The 17398-nt window shown below is 38.8% G+C and overlaps 1 protein-coding gene across 7 annotated transcripts in view; it reads right to left on the reverse strand.

Moving 5' to 3' along the window:
- Nucleotides 1-17398, reverse strand: part of LOC144525191 (bromodomain adjacent to zinc finger domain protein 2B-like) — a 51096-nt gene that overhangs the window by 21380 nt on the left and 12318 nt on the right. For all 7 annotated transcript variants that reach the window (XM_078261799.1, XM_078261798.1, XM_078261797.1 and 4 more), the window contains exon 3: nt 3600-3761. In XM_078261799.1, the coding sequence (XP_078117925.1) occupies nt 3600-3759 (160 nt within the window). In that variant the 5' untranslated portion in view covers nt 3760-3761. The remainder of the gene's footprint in view (nt 1-3599; nt 3762-17398) is intronic.

Here is a 17398-nt window from a genome sequence, read left to right on the forward strand (position 1 = left end):
TGGTATAATTATACATTTTAAAACTCATCAATTGTTAATACCATGATACCATTGAGGACCTCTTGAGACACTAGTTTATTCTTAAATAAAAAAAAAAAAAAGAGTAGAGTAAAACTGAAGAAAAAGCTGTGAATTCGAGGTGATCTGTTCAAAATTGTTTCAGCAAATAAGAGACTCGGCCATCTGAGAATCTGTTCATAGTGATAATGATGAATGATTCAGGGTCTGGTACACCCACTCATATTTAGAAAAGAAGAAAGACTAACCAAATTATTTACTGGATCACACGGTTTGATGTATAGAATGATTCCCACAAAATGAATCAGAACATGAATAACTGAAAGAAAGGAACGGAAGGAAGGGAAAAAGAACACCTGCTGAAAGTAGACTAAAATAAAAAGGACTGTGCCACAGATGCCAAGTTGACCTTTTCCTTTTAAAAACAGCTAAGGGCAATACCTCCGGTGTTTGTTAGCAGGACTGTTTCTATCAGACAAACCAGTCCAGCCCAATTAATAAGATCCAATCCCTCATTTTCATTAAGAACCTAGAGCTGTGCAGGAATGAGAATGATGAATTAAAAGCAAAGCCCAGTTGATTTGTTCTGTGTAAATGCAAAGCTAACCAGGCTATACAGTGCGTCGGACTCTATGTTGAACACCATCTGGCCAATAAGTTTTATATGCATTTGTCTGTAACTGTTTATACATCAAACCCTAACCGTAATCTTACTAACTTCAGTGAAAAATACCTGAAAGGGCGCTTTTGTAAAATGTACTCCAAATTTAAGTGTATTTGCACAAGTCAGTAATACTTTTGATGAAGTTTTAGTGTAAGAAGCTGGTATTAAAATCCTTGCTGATTAAGCTGGAAAAGCTGGGTCTGTTGTTAACAAACTTAAAATATGTAAAGACCTTGGGTACTTGGGTACTACTTATTCACTACTTTATGATGCATGCGTCTCCCCAATATAAACTTATGTGTCTGGGATTTGGGGTTTTTAAAGAATCTAAAACAGCAGACTCTGTTCAGAACAGTTCATAAGTTCCTAAGTTTGCACCTATTTTGGCTCAAAATAGGTGCAAAATTAGTTCAATAAAAAAAAAATTTTACTTGTAAGATTGGAAGAAAAATAGTCAAGACATTTTTTCAAAACCAAAATTACAAACTAAGAACTTATATTCGAATCAAACATTATGGTCCTGAACTTTATTTTAAAAAGATCCAAGAAGATCAAAAGTTGTGCGAACTATGTGAATTAGGAGAAGATGAGAATGAATCCCATTTTCTTTTCTTTTTTTCTTTTGTATTGTCCTTATTATAATGAGTTAAGAACACCCATCTTACATGAAATGTCTGTTCAAAATCCAGAAATGTTTTGGTGTACTGATGACAACTACTCCATTAGTGGTTGTTTATATTTAATGTTTATATAAGTTGGCAACCTTTGTCTCTAAAGTACGATGGCCTTGAGAGGCGACTGCACAGCAACTTAAGAAAACACATGCAAATAGACCACAACACAACAGAAGCGCTTCCAGGGGACACTTTTAAGTGATGCACACGTGGCTGCAGATGGTTGAGGCTACAGCTACGGCAACGTCAAGTTTACACACCGAAACAAAAAGTTAAATTAAGGAAAAAGATCGTGGTTGGGATGAAAACACACCCGGGGAACGAAGTATTAAAATTATATTCTTATATTAGCCTAGGCTTTGCAAGATTTAACGTTACAACCACTGCGGATTGATAGATTTTGATGAATTCTTGAACTCAGCTAGTCAGTGGTGTTATGTACCGTGGTAAAGTTGGTTTTATATTGGACGTTGGCTATTCGACACATTCAAAAAATCTATTATGCAGCTTGATCTTTTGACCTATCCATCTCAAAAAACATCTGGTGAACTCAGCTAACTGCCCTACACATAACACAAAGCTTCTTTTTTCAACTTGATGTTGCCGTAGCTGTAGCCTCAACCATCTGCAGCCACGTGTGCATCACTTAAAAGTGTCCCCTGGAAACACTTCCATTGTGTTGTGGGCTATTTGCATGTGTTGTCTTTATGTTGCGTGCGTTTTCTTATTGTTGTGTGTTGTGGTCTATTTGCGTGCGTTTTATTAAGTTGCTGTGCAGGGCCACCGTACTAAAGCATGGGGAAAACAACAAGGAGGTTTATTTGTTTAATATATGTTATTTATGTTGCTATTCTGGTATCTAGTCCTTTGCTGTAAATAATGGTGTCTTGTAAGCCTGTTTGGGCATATATTTTTTTTACGCATGATACAATAATAAAATTATTCATTCATTCATTCATTCATTCATTCATTATTCAATAGCGCAATTTAACTGACGTGAAAGTGGAGCTAGAAGCCCTAAAAGCCCCACAGGCTTTATTATCATTATTGAGAGTCTGCTAAGGTTTTAGCTTTGGCTTTATATAATGTACTCCTCCTGTACTGGAACAGTAAAATCTTTCACCAACTTCTTCAAAATAACCTGGTCGTGCCTTTTCTCAGATGCCAATATGGAATCAGAAATTTGTTCTTACTGGGTTAAATTCACTAGGCAGTGCTGCATAAAAATGTTTCTTAGTTTACACCTAGTTTCAGCAAGTATAAAGCTTTTAAGAGTGTTCTATTTCTTCTACTTCCCACAGGGAATAAGAAATCTCTTAAAAGAACTCAATTTACTTGATAATCATATGAGCGATGTGACTACAGAGGTGCCAATGTGCTTTCAGCATTTAGTGTTCCGTCCAAAATAAATGCTCTGGGAAATTTCTGTGCACATTTGGTATGGGGGTCTGAAAATGAATAATTTATGAGAATGTCTCTAATGTGTTCTTCATTGTGATAGCACGACAAAAAAAACTTCTTTTTGGGGCATCTTATCATGAAGAAAAAAAATAATCACAAACTACAGTATGTAAATTTGCACATTATTTTGTGGTCAGGGGTAATCTGACAGCTTATGCATCACCGCTTCTCAATGCATAATGGCTTTGACCACAATTAGTATTCAGAGAAAACAAGAGGATGTTGGCGGCTGCATGCACACTGTGAGGCTGACAGACATGTCAAATCACACAGGATAAACTGGAGCTAAAGGTTGTCAAAAGACATTCACAAGGGCGTACAAAGCTTTTTAATTGTGGGCAGTCATTAATTCAACAGCCTTTCCATTCCTATCAAAATTGTCTGTAACATGTTAAGACTGGGAGAAGGTGTCTTAAGCCCCCTCCTTTTTGCACAATTTTAATTCCGTGTTTTCAACAAAATTTTGTTGGACGTCTCCTCCAAATGGATTTAGTCTGGAAGGTTGGTTATGAAGTGTATACTGATTATAAAGTCAGTCAGAATGGTGCATTATTTACATTTATTAATAGCTTGAGAATTTAAAGCCATTTTGTTTTCGACTAATTCATGTTGTTTGAAGCACTGCACACTCGAACCTTAACCCACCTAAAATAATGAATCAATCCAAATGATAACATAATGACTTAAAACTAAATAACACATCAAAACAATTAAATCATATTTGATCTTGTGCACATTTGAGTTGTGTGTGTGTGTGTGTGTGTGTGTGTGTGTACACGTACCACAGGTGGTGACAGGAGAGCTGGCTGCAGGGCTAGGGGCCGGGCTGCACTTTGTGGAGGGTGTCTGGGGTCGAGCAGGGGAGGAGCTGGTTGAAGAGGAGGCCATGTGAAGGGAGGACGGGGCTGATGATGGGGAGGCCAGCCGCTCTCCAAACTCCATATCTGTCAAACACAATCCAGTCAACACTTAGAGATGCAAGAGATGAAAAGAAGGGGAGGGGAAAAAGCACTCATGCCACACACCCCACTGAGACTTAGCGTCTCTCTGACACACATCTGAATTACCGTCAAAACAATACTTGATTTCAACCGCTGACGTCTCAATGTGTACAATAGTATGACTCCTTTGTGAAGACATGTTGTCCACTATTACTACAAATTACGCTGGCTAATAATTGAATTGTTTATCGACATTAAGAGGTACTGTATTGTGATGGTACGACAAATCAATCAACAGAAAATGATTTTTATTTTAAAACTATTTTCAATTGTTTATCATGCAAAAATGCCCAAGATTTGCTGCCTTAAGCTTCTTGAACATTACAATGTGCTGCGTTTCTCTGTTTTATATTATTGTAAATTAAATATCGTTGGGTTTTGGACTGTTCAGTCAAAACAAGCAATCTGAAGCCATCCCCTTGCCACTGTTTTCTGACATTTTATTGAAGAAAATGTCAATCAATTAATTAATGTACAATTAATACAAATCATAATACATACAATAATCAACAATAATCTTGAGTTGCAGCCCTAGATATAATACTGTGTAATCATTTTACAAAATTCTGATATCTTAATGAATGATAGAGTACATAAAGTACATAGTAATTAAACACTAATAATGAATTTTTGAAGTTCCAACTTGAACAGTACAGTAGAACAGTAGTATAGTGCTGGTGACAAAAACTGTCTAATGAAGCAGTAAGCCAATCTTCAGTCTCTTAGAAACACATTTTCATTTATCCTTCCACAATCTTTACATCAAGTCCATATTAATGAATAGACAGGAGCTGTAATCATAGTCTCTGCCATTATCTCTAATGACTCTCAAGACTACTGTTGTTCTGCCCATCGTCCAAATCATGCCACACAGATTATAGTACTACTGTGCTCCTTAATCAGCCCCACGTTTCCTGGATTTTCCATTATTTATGCCACTTCACATCACCCTGATCACAAAAGACCACATCTGAAAATATCTTAAACACACGTTTCCAGGTTGCGTTTTACAGCCTGCCTTTGTTATAGTATTGTACATTACACCAACAATGTCTAGATCTCCCTGGTGATTCTCTCCTCTGCACAAGAAAACAGGAGCAGCTGATTAATTTGAGGAGACAAAGCTACCCTCTGAATATCAAGTATCATCCCTCACCAGGAACAGCACTGATGAGACGTAAATGACATGAAAGCTGCAGCCATGCTTCACTGGAAAGGCCAGTTTCCTGCGGTAATGTGAGTTTGAGTTTGTGCAGAACAAAGAACAAAAGGTGCTGTCATATTTATAATGCAGTATTAAAAAAAGAAAAAACATTTGGTGTCATTTTGACCTTGCTTTATCACACTTCACCTGTCGTTCAAAGATGTCCAGTATGATAATGAAAATCAAAAACCTTTTCTGCGTATCAATTATCAATCTGTACAAATGAAATTAAATATTCAACAGGGGGGCAAATATTTTGTCAAGGATTAAAGGTCAAATGTGTCACTAATAAATTCTGCACACTCTAAATGTTAGTCTTAGTTTACTTCTTCATTTTAGAGCAATACGCTGCAGATATGATCTCTTACTGGGTAATTCTTTTCTACTGCATAATTAAACTGTCTTTTTTTTTATCAATATGAGATATGTAAAATGTCGCAGATAGCCTTTATTTTATAAATGTTAAAAACAGACTTACAGTTGATTTTATCTGTCAAATCCAGTATCGTAAACAAATAAAAAATATATGAGCAAAAAGCCAAACTGCTCTGGAGGAGAAAACTGTTTACAAAGCGCATCCTGACTTCTTTACTAAAAATTAAAATGGGTTTAACGAGCAAACAAGCTGGAATTTATAGGCAATACAAAAAAAAACCCAGAGGCCTCAGTACAGTATTCTGTGTGTTTTATCATCTACATAAACATTTTAAATTAATTTGATGGCTGTACGTACACCATCTTGAGCGTATGTAAGCATGTGAAGTGAAAGACAAACAGTGCCGACATCCCACACAGCAGGATGCAGGTCCTATGAAAGCACACTTATGCTAATATACCGGAGAGGAACAAATGACTCTGATTGAATCAAACATGTTCACACGTATGATTCCACAAGCATAAAGCAGCTTGTCATCTCCGAGTAAAAATGTCTCTTTAAACAGGAAAACAATGAATTTATCAACAGAATGAGATGCTAATGAGACAAAGTACAAAACACCATCAATCATTTAAATGTAGGCTGCTATAACTATTCAGATAAGCAATCAAACCAATACTGTGAACACTCTGCAAGTGTTGTGATGATGCAAAATTTAAAACTATCACAGTAAACAACATTTCTCATAATAATAAGAATCTTTTAGTATATATAGAGTGGTATAAATGCTACAAATGCTCTTGATACTTTGGCTATGCAAACTAGCTTGTAATAAAATAAGGAGGTTAAATTAATGTTTAGTTAGTGGCTGGAAAAATGTACTTTGCATACTTGCATATTCCTCCTCAAGGTCATGGGTAGCTGGAGCCTATCCCAGCATGCATTGGTACATTGGACTGGAGGTAGTGAAAATGCTTCATAACATTGCCAGTCCATCGCAGGTGTAGGCACAAGAAAAGACTATTTCAGGAGTCTCCAATCCCCTTGACTTGTCTTCGTAACGTAAAGGGAAACAGAAACGCCAAAACCAACAGGAGATCCATGCAAGCACAGGGAGACCAATCAGACTCCATTAGAACAGAAGGGGCCTAGGATCAATCACAGGAACTACCCTGCTGTGACGAGGCAAAGCTAACCAACTAATCCGACATGTTGCCTTGGATACAAAAACAGCTAAATACAAATCATACAGTTGGCCCCAAAAGCAAATGAAGTGCTTGTTTTCTTTTTGCCTCTAGTTCTTCTACTGTTATCCGCTATCTATTTGGATCTTTAAAAAAAGGCCAGCGCTCTTTTTAATTTTGTTGATGCCACTTGCTGAACTGGCTCTTAACGTCAAACACCACATATTCTGAAAGCTTACAGGAAGTTGTTCAGTTTATTATCTTAAATGAATAGTTTAACATTCCGGAAATAATTCTTAGGCAGCAACCTGTTAGTTTAGCTCATTAGGGCTGCAATTACGAATTATTTTTATTATCAATTAATCTGCAGATTATTTTCTCAATTAATCGATTTATCATGAAGACTGGAAACGGGATAATATCTTGCCTGGCTCTGTCAGAAAGTATCAGTGTATTAAACTGATTGCAGAAGTAAATAAAAAAAAAAGCAAAAAAAAAAAAGTTTTGACCCGTGATGAATAATCTAGTACAAATTATGTAATTTTGAGTTTCTTATAATGAAAAATGTATGCATGTTTGCCATGCATTTACTCTTTCCAGTTGGGTCTTTGTGTGAGTGATGGAGCTATGGATATTTCACCACATAGTGTGCATTTGATAATCCAGTAACAGTTATCAACATGGATCAGCAGTATTCGGACTGCAAACGCTGTCTTTTTTTAAGCTAATGGAGGGCACACGCAAGAGAAAGAGGTAAGTGTATCAGAGTGTCTTGACAGTTCTAAGATAACTCTAAGATAACTCAAATGCCCTCTATCTGCTCTCTGACAATCGGTGATGAAAGTGAAGTGATGAAAATAAAGTTTAGTTTTAAATCAATTTAACAAATACGTCAAGTTCTGACTATAATAACCATACATTTCTGGTGGCCTACTAATTAGCATTACATCACAATGTTAAAGCCACCTCCTCAGACTTTAACATCTCCCCGATTGATGGCTGCTTTGACACCAGCAGCAGTCTCCCAAACCTCACAAATCACTGCTGGTTTTCATCATCCCACTAAACACAATTCATTCCTTCTGCTACAAAGGAAAAGTAGCAATGCCACTCACTGTTTGGCTTCAGTGATTTTCTAAATGGGAGGAAATAAAAGGGATGTGACGGGCAGAGACACGGAAACCTTCCCAGTGGTTGACATCATAGAGCAAATTTAAAAAAGCAATTTTTTCACCCACGTGTCACTCTCTCTTTCAGGTCAACCAACAGAACATCTGAAATGAAGTCAATTATTTGTGAAAGTTTTTTCTCCCCCATTTGTGTGTACATGCACAAGATGTGCAGGATGAGAGCTTGCTGCGGGGCAGGCTTTTACAGTCAAAGAATGACAGAAAATGGAGTGTGGGGTCGCTCTGGCTATAGGTGCATAACAAGTTCAATGGAGTACAGTTCAGTTGGAGTACCACGCTCCTGTGAGTTTCCATCAGCCTACCCATGTCTTCTGATGACAAGTTGTTGTACGTGGCCCTGACTCCTACTCGACCTGATAAAGTGATCCGTCTGACCCATCCCACCAGCTAAGAAAGGGAACTTCAAACTGACCTGCATCAAAACTACAGTAACACACAGCAATACTCAGAGTCAGGCAGGAGGGGGATTTTCATGGCCAACCAATGCATTCTATGTTTGATGATGATGCGTTTGGGGATTTATGTACCCTTTGAAAAACATCATCTTTGTTTCCATGGAAGTATTTTTAAAAGGAAACTAATACTTTGTGTAATAATGTACATTTGAGTTATTTTCCGCATAAAATCTAATGTATGTAACCTTCTGCAATGTTGTTCACTTCACAGTCGCAAAAACAACTGTGAAACTAAACTAGTTCTGAAATAATTATTTTATCAACAGAAAATCAACACTTAGCCAGCTTCTCAAATGTGAGGATACCTTTCTATAACATTGTAAACTGAACATAGTCTTACTTTTCCCAGGGTTTCTATAAAACACAGTAGGAACACACCATCTTTTCAATTGATGGTATTCAGGAACACTAAGCATGCAGTCATGAAAGCTGTGCAGAGTGATTAAAAAGGAAAACATGGCATTGCTAAACAATCAATACTCTGCATCAAGGGCTGATTTACCATTCATATCAGCTTTGCTCTTTGCAGCAGGGCCCCTTTTTTATATAAGCATCCTGGGAGAAAAAAAGAAACCATGTGCTTTCCAGAGGTTGTGTTCATGAGTGTGTAAGGATGGTTGTCATCAAGGATGGAAACGATCAGATGAAGCTACTGGATGTAGGTTGGAAATAAGGAATCTATGGAGCAATTGATCGCTGACTATTACTGTTGGGTAGATGGCAGAGCAGTGTTGGTTACACTGGAGAGCCTACAGGATGCTCGGTGACACTGATAAAGTCCCACTGTTACTAAACGTGATCCATAACAAAGCCTGACCTTGTGTTACTAAACACCTTCAAACGCCATCTATTTGCTGATTTGCCTGTCTCAGCCATAGTCTTTTATGAGTCAGTGTAATCACATCTTTGACCTCCTATGCAAGAACGCACACATGCTGCAGCCCTGCAAAGAGACCCACCTGCGCTCATACTGCCAGGATAATAATCCATTTTTGCTCCTGAGAATTACCAGCAAAACACAAAGCTTAGGCATTCTCTTATCATTCTTCGGGGCACATCCATCTTTTAAAGAGACCTTCACGCCAAAAAATGAATTTCTGTTTGCATCGACCGCTTCAAACAAGTATTGAATGCTACCACGAATACATTGGAAAGGCTGGTAGTGAAGGAGGCAAAATGGACTCTGATAAATGATGTGAGGCCTCAAAGTGACAAATGTTTCAAGAGCTGCATTTGTCCTTCACAGTAGTGTTAGCACAGTTTGCATGTAGATCATTTTCATGAGGAGTGATCTGGGGGTGGAGTCCCACATGTTCTGCACAGACTGACATCCATCATGAACACGTTCCTAGAGCTCCTGCTGCCCCATCAACAGCAAGCATTAGCCATAAATTGTGTAGCTCAACCTCCAGTTTTTAATTAGACACATACAGAGAAGAAAGAAGAGAGGGGGTAGAGAGAGAGGAAAGGACAAGTAATTTCATGCATCTCCCATTCAGCTGCTATTAATCTGTTGTTGTTGTTGGCTTAGAAAATGCAGGTGGTACAGGGAGAATGGCATCCCCTGGATGACATTTTCATTGGTAATGAGTTGCTTGAGCAGTACATTTTCCAATAGAATGCTACACTTAATATTCAATTTTTATTTATAGTATCAAATATATAAATATAAATGAGCCATTAACAGAGAGCTACACTGTACCTGTTTACTGGCTTAATATGCAGCTGGTTCCTTGTATTTGCAGTGTTTTTTGCAAAGGGAGGAGGTGAAAAGGCAAGCCACCACTTGTTAAAAGATAATCACACGTATTGTACACCACATTATTATCACTACACATTACACAACTCCATCTGTGTTTACTCCTGCATCATGTGTTCACCATCATTTGCTGAAGGTATCATTTTAATGTGTATTTGTTTCTGATGAAGAAATATATTGCTCACTGGGGCACGAAATGGAGATTCTCTCTCTCTCTCTCTCTCTCTCTCTCTCTCTCTCTCTCTCTCTCTCTCTCTCTCTCTCTCTCTCTCTCTCTCTCTCTCTCTCTCTCTCTCTCTCTCTCTCTCTCTCTCTCTCTCTCTCTCTCTCTCTCTCTCTCTCTCTCTCTCTCTCTCTCTCTCTCTCGTTTAAAAATGAGAGGTACTTCTTGTGATTGTTGTGTACTGCAGTACACAGATTAGACATACAGTAATGTATTGGAGAGGCAAAAAAGAAAAGGTTTCTGCCTCTGAACAATGTGCATATTGGAATTGACTTTACAATTGTACAACAAGAGCAGGCAAAATGTCTTCAGGTAATATCAATTTCCTTTGCAATTTATTAGATGAATGAAAAAAAAAGTGCCATTTCAAAAATATTGACTTGCCCCTAATAAGAAACATAGGTATGCATGTTTGTATTTAGTCCAGACTTCACACTTTTATTTGTTAAAATACTTTCTGGCACAATTTGTTTTATCATACACGATATAAATGCCAATTTTAACATTGTTTGCATATCTTTACCTTGCAGCTTCAATTACTGACAGAAAGCAAGGTGGTAATGCAGTTGGACTGTGACTCCAAATTGTGCACAAATTCAGCAGTTGAATATCTTAGTTTAATATCATTGGGTTGTGAAAGGTGTGCATTTGCATGCAAAAAGAAAAAACGATTGAATATTAATCAGGTGCAATCATCTGACAGGAAGCATAGCTACAAATTAAACATGAAAGTAGGATGCTGGTGCAAAGGTTATCTCTGCGCTGCTAAATAACACAGCAGAACAAAGGACACCTACTATTTCAGATTGACTGATTTAGATAGACTGCAAAAGGAGAGAAAGACATCCTGGTGACATTATGATTATTGCTTATTTTCTTGTTAGACAAACCGCTGTGAGGTGGCCATTTATGCTACAGAACTACAATGTGTGCCTGTAGTATGTTATCAATCAAGTATTGGTTTGTTGTCTGTAGCTGGAAGGTGTCGTGAAGTCTGATGGTGTGACTGATCAGAGACAGTGAGGATGAAAAGTCCAAGGTTGTGTCAGTCTTTAAGGGTCGACACTGCAATGTCAATAACACTCATTCCTTAGATGAGCAGACCTGGGCCTAACAGGGCTTTTAACCCATTCTCCCTACTGTCAATGTCCAGGATGAAATAAAAGGCAGCCAGGATCAAGGTAAACATCGCTATCATGGCTCTTTCATTCCCGGCTCCTCTCTCTCTCTCACTCTCCAAAGAACACAACATAAATCACATGGCAACTGTAATGGGAAGTGGGACTGCGGTGTGCCAAATGAAGCAATAAAACAGATCCCGAGTGTCCCTTTCAAAGCATTAGTCACACAGTGTCCATATGTCCACTGCTTTACTGAAGCAGGCCATGCTGGTTACATTGAAACAAACACCTGTGCACATACACTGAATGTCCTAAATGAAGGTCAATGATACAGGAAAAAGTAAGATAATCAGGAATTTTAACCTCATAATTTGGCACTGTGCCCTTACAGCTAGATAATGTCAGGTTGCCAAAGGGAGAACACAATTCAATAACTGGACTCTTGCATCAGGCTTCTAATGGAGATGCATGAGGACTGACACACCCCATCTCTACACCAGTCACTTTGATGTAGAGAACCATGGGACTATACTCCCATAACACATTCTTGGAACACATTCTTGGAACACAAAGAAACAAGGAGGGCCCTCAACACTCCAGATGGGACGGAGCAGGCATGATTAAGACAACATGGAGTAATACTGACACAAGCGAGATACTTTCCAGCTTTGACACATTCCTCTGACTCTGTAGTGAGTTGCTCAACTTTGCCTACAGTATTTTGTCTTAATACCATTAAGCGTGGTCAGTGATTACGACAATCTGCAAGTGTGTTGTGAGTAGCTGAGCGAACTCAGTCAGCCAGCTTAGGCCTAAGCATTAGTAAAAATAAAAATAGCTAATTTTTTGCAGCACACCACCTACAAGGCTGATATTCACCTTTACATTGCATGTCAATCAAATCCTTGGAATATCATTAGCAGTGTATGTGGCGCTGAAATAACTATAGCCTGTAGAAAAAAAGAAAAATGAAGTGAACTAATTAAAAATGGTGTACCTTATAGGTTACACCTGTAGACAAGCTGTCATCGGCTGAAAGGCTTTCCAATCAGCCATTTGGAAGCCATTCACTGTGAAAAAGCAACAATTACCTCCTCAAGGTGCAACAAAGTTGTCCACACCACAGCTGCACTGTCTTTTCTATTCTCAATTTGTTAAGTTTAAACATGAAATACAATGCATTTAGGAGAGTAACAGGTGGATTTTATAAAATTAAATGGGACATTTTATTATTTTAAATATGCTAATTATTATGGGGTAAAACACAGGACAATGGCTTTGAGATGAGGAAAAAGAAGAAGAAAAATGTGCTCAAAAACACCTGAAATTCATTGGAGAGTTAATTCTAAGTGCATGGCACATGCAGCTGTGGCTTCAATAGATGTGGGTGAGTCACTTGGGATACTCATCAGACTATTTTTATTTTGATGAATGTGCGGGGAAAATAACTAATTTCCTGTCTGCCTCTGAGCCATCTTCACAAAGAGAGCTTCTTCTCTGCTGCTAAATGAATATTTCCATCACCTGCTTTCACTACTTTAGACACTGTGTACTCTACAGTAGAATGGAGCACTAACACAATGACTAGAAGGTACTGTACACCACTGATCAGTTAAAAGGAACCATGATAATAAGTGGACATTTAAATAGATATAAAATTATTATTGTAACTGAGACCACAATGGATACAAGCATAGTCACAGAGTTTGGGCTTCCAATGCTTCCTTTCTAAAAACAACAAATCAGAGTTAATTTGGAATACAACAGGGAATATCAGGGCTGCCGCGTGTCTTGCTCGTGCCCAGGACAAGATGATTTCCAAAAGCCTCCCCCCAGCAAATTAATTAAAGGTTAGAGCCCTTTTGGGACCTCTTCACCCAAGGCCCAGGACAACTGACCCGGTGTTTCCCCCATCAGCGGCCCGGGGCATTATATACAAAGATGTGCACTTCACATGCTTTATTTCAGGCCTAACCACAAAACTAAACTCTAAAAACTGGGGTTAGTATCACTATTAGGACTAGGGGTGGGAGTGTCTTTGATTTTGACAGTTCCATAGCCAAAATCCTGACTAAGATCAATGAGCTACTTTGGAGACAGCTATGCACACATCATTATCAAACAACAGTGTATTTTCGTTGCATGCCAAAAAAAAGTGTGTCTTTGGCTGATAACAGATGAAAAAAAGAGCAGCTTCATTTAATTCATGTAATCTTTATGGTTCTTCAGATGTGGTGGAAAAGCAAACATGAATTTGCAAAAAGGGAGAGATTCCTGACAGATAACAGTAAAACTGTGCATGTGCAGTTCCACATATACCCACCTGCCTTCTAAAGCTAACAGCATGCCATGACCATGAGTGTCACAAAAACCAGCACAGAGTGGGACAATGTATGTTAAGTGTTGCAAATTGTCAAAAACTGTCTAGAATGTTGAGGAGCTGTATTGCTACTGCTTTATTTATTTTTTTGGACAGGAAAGGAGGGAGGAAGGGTTCAAGGGAAAGCTGACATTTGATTACCAGAGACAATGTCATCCTTACTCAAAAACATGCATAGAAGTAGGTATCATTGCCCTGGGAACACTAATTCTAATCAAATCAAAGACTTGCAAAGTCTAAAATGATGACAAAAAAAAGCTCAATGTCTTTAACACCATTCTGGTCACAATGTGTTAGAACTGTCAGCAAGAAATATCAATCCCAAAATCTAAATTAACAGAGTTGTTTGCTGCCACATCTTGTTGAAACATTTCACCATATTATTATAACCTGAGGACTAACCAAAAGGCATCTAATTTATTTTATATTTATTAAATTTATTTAGTTTTTTATATTGTCTACAGCCCTGCCTCCAGGACCGTACGAGATCTGTATGGCATAGGCCAAACTAATATTGATATACAGTATGTTAATTTAAGTAGGTTACCACCTGTAAGCCCAATGAGGAGCAGCATCTGTCCTTGCTAATATTGTCATTGCTGGGCAGTTGAATGAGGATAGCGTGTAACAGACCACAACACAAAGCCTCTGAAAGCTATGTGCAGCCAGGCCTGAAAGAGTAAAGGTGGCATGGCATGGCAGCTTAATATCATCCTACTTACAGAAGGAAAACAGCTTGCTTGTATAGGTAGTTCCATACATTACAGTGGTCTCAAGTGTAGAGGACGCAGACCTTAAGCAAGCACATAACATTCAAAATCCGATTTTTGCACCACATATACTGAAATGTGGAACATGCTGTTAAGAATTTGAATGGAGAGAAGAGCACAGAAGTACGTGGCTAATGCCCAAAGGAAGCTGAGCGGCCAACCTTTATTTATGGCTAACATGCTACAGATTTTCTCCTGCTGTGGAAGAAATATCAACCTAACTGACTGAGGTTACTACTAGTAATAATGATATACCAGTTATAATTATATTTAATGATAATTAGACATTTAATGCAAAATTTGAAATAACATTTTGGTTGTAAGAAAATAAAGAACATAATGTCTCTTTGGGGTGGCAGTAGTCTCGCATTGCCAGACGGAGGAGGGTCTGGCTAGTCCACCCAACATTCCGGGATGGGAGAAAACGTGCTCCGGTTTATTGGCATTTCTTTAAACCAATCACAATCGACATCGTCATTCTTTGTGCCCTTAGTCAACACAAAGAAAGCGTAAGGTAACGGACATCTGGCCGAATGAAGGACAATCCTGGCAGTGGAACGTCATGGATATAGACTAGGGGTGGAACGGTACATGTATTCGTATTGAACCGAAACGGTATGGGCGTGTCGGTACATGAATTTACACGGAGAATACACGGTATAAAAATAAATAAAACTTGCGTGCAAATGAATTAATGTAATGTGAAACTACTGTTACATACGCGTTTCTTAGGGACACCTAATCTGTAGCCCCGCTTTAGCGCTGAAGCTCCCAAGCTCCGCCTACACGTCGAGTCGGTCCAGTGAGTACACACCTTCTATATACAGTCTATGGTCCACACGAAGCAAACTAGTCCCTTCCATATACAACCAAACATGAACGTACTGTAGCTGTATCCCTTCTTGCCGCGACCACAAATGGCTTCCAGGCCCGTTAGCGCCGCCGTTAGCGCCGGTGTTTGCTGCTAGCTCCGCTGTTAGCATGTGAAGCTAACACCACAATTCACCAACTGCTCTGTGTAACCAAAGATGCTCTTTTAACACCCCTGCGCTGTGCATTCACATATGAGAGCAGCGCTTGTCTCCCATATCACACTACTAGCTGATTGTCTTATTTTGTTTCCAAGTTCCAGATGGAGTCTGGAGATGATGTGGGGTAGCCTACTTATTGTTTACTGTTTATATCTTACTTTATACACTTCAGGCTGTTGCAGCTAGCTCAGGGGAGAGACTGGATGACACTATGTGGTACAGCCTGAGACAGCTACCTCAGGGGACAGACTGTACGACACTAGGTGGTACAGCCTGAGACAGCTAGCTCAGGGGACAGACTGTACGACACTAGGTGGTACAGTCTGAGACAGCTAGCTCAGGGGACAGACTGTACGACACTAGGTGGTACAGCCTGAGACATGCACAATAAAAAAAATTGCCTTCTGCATTTTTGTTATGCTTTTCCCTTCATTGTACCGAACCGAACCGTGATGTCTGAAACGAGGTATGAACCGAACCTTGACTTCAGTGTACCATTCCACCCCTAATATAGACTAGGGTGGCAATAGATCAGTCCTTAGGGACTTAGCTTGGGAACCAGAGAGTCGCTAGTTCAAGTCCCGGTATGGCAGTTCACCTCCTAGGCACTGCCAAGATGTGTAATATGTAAAAACAGAGTGTAAAATGTAATAAAAGTATCTCTCCTTCTTGTATCAATATAATGAATAATCAGAATATGGGGTAGGAAGACAACACTTTCTCTAAAGGACGCAACTCAAATCCAAACATTTCTTCCTGAATATTCAGGCTACGTGAATACAATATGCATTTTACTGCAGGAGGACAGTCAGTGCATAACAATGAGACCTGCTAATGAAATCAACCATCTAGCTGAAATACATACATATTAAACTGGGGTCTCAATGTCATTGCTTTTTGCATCATTTGTTCATAGTCCTCATTTCTCCCCAGGTTCATTCAATATTTTATTCTGACTTAGATTTGTTTACAGTCAATAATAATGACTGCATACCACAGTTTTATTCTGTGTGCCTGTGTTACCTGTGTAATGAGAAAAGCCATTACCAAATTAATCTGCATAAACATGCTCACCTTAGCAAAAAACAATGTTAATGAAAACCACTTGCCAAATTGAAGCCATGCGATATTCTGTATTTTGAGGAATCTCTTTCATTAGCAATGTTGTTTAAAGAACTGGAAGAAAATCAGTCAAAGCAATTATAATAATTCTGTAACAACATGAAATGATTGGAGCTAAACAGCTGACATGTATATTGGTTTTGTATGTGTCAATCTTACAGGGATTCATTTTCTTCGGTGCTTAAAAAGGGTACAAAAACACAAACTGTTTTCTCATTATGCACTTACAAGAAACATCAGTTTCATGATTACACATGCAATCTCTCCCTAAAAAAACCCTGACATTTCAATCATTTTACAATAGCTTAGTAAACAATGGAAGTGAGATAATTGATCATGTGCTAGGGGATCTCTTTGAGCGGCAGAAGGTCACCGGCCGCCAGCCGAGCCGATAGGGTAAATGGCGTCGATGCTCCCGAGCTGCCATTTTTCTTCCCTGACAAAGACTCCATCTGCCACCAAGCCATTTGCAGCCTTCGAGTCAGAATATCAATGATTTCCAACCATTCTACAACTCGGCGTTCACCTTGGTGTCACCTCTACACCCTTTTGAGCGCTGACACCACAGATCCTCTCTGCGAAGGTCCTGTAGGCTGCCAACAAAACTCTCATCCCGCTAAGTGGCATTTCTGCTGCTCAAGAACAGTAAGCATTTTATTATCATTGATAATATTAGAGCGTTTTGAGATATATGATCAAGCAGTTGCAAGGTTTCAGAATTTCTGGTTCTCTATATAAAAGAAAAGAAATCCATCACCTCAAAAT

Source organism: Sander vitreus, chromosome 11 (genome assembly GCF_031162955.1).
Source record: "Sander vitreus isolate 19-12246 chromosome 11, sanVit1, whole genome shotgun sequence".
Taxonomy (NCBI): domain Eukaryota; kingdom Metazoa; phylum Chordata; class Actinopteri; order Perciformes; family Percidae; genus Sander; species Sander vitreus.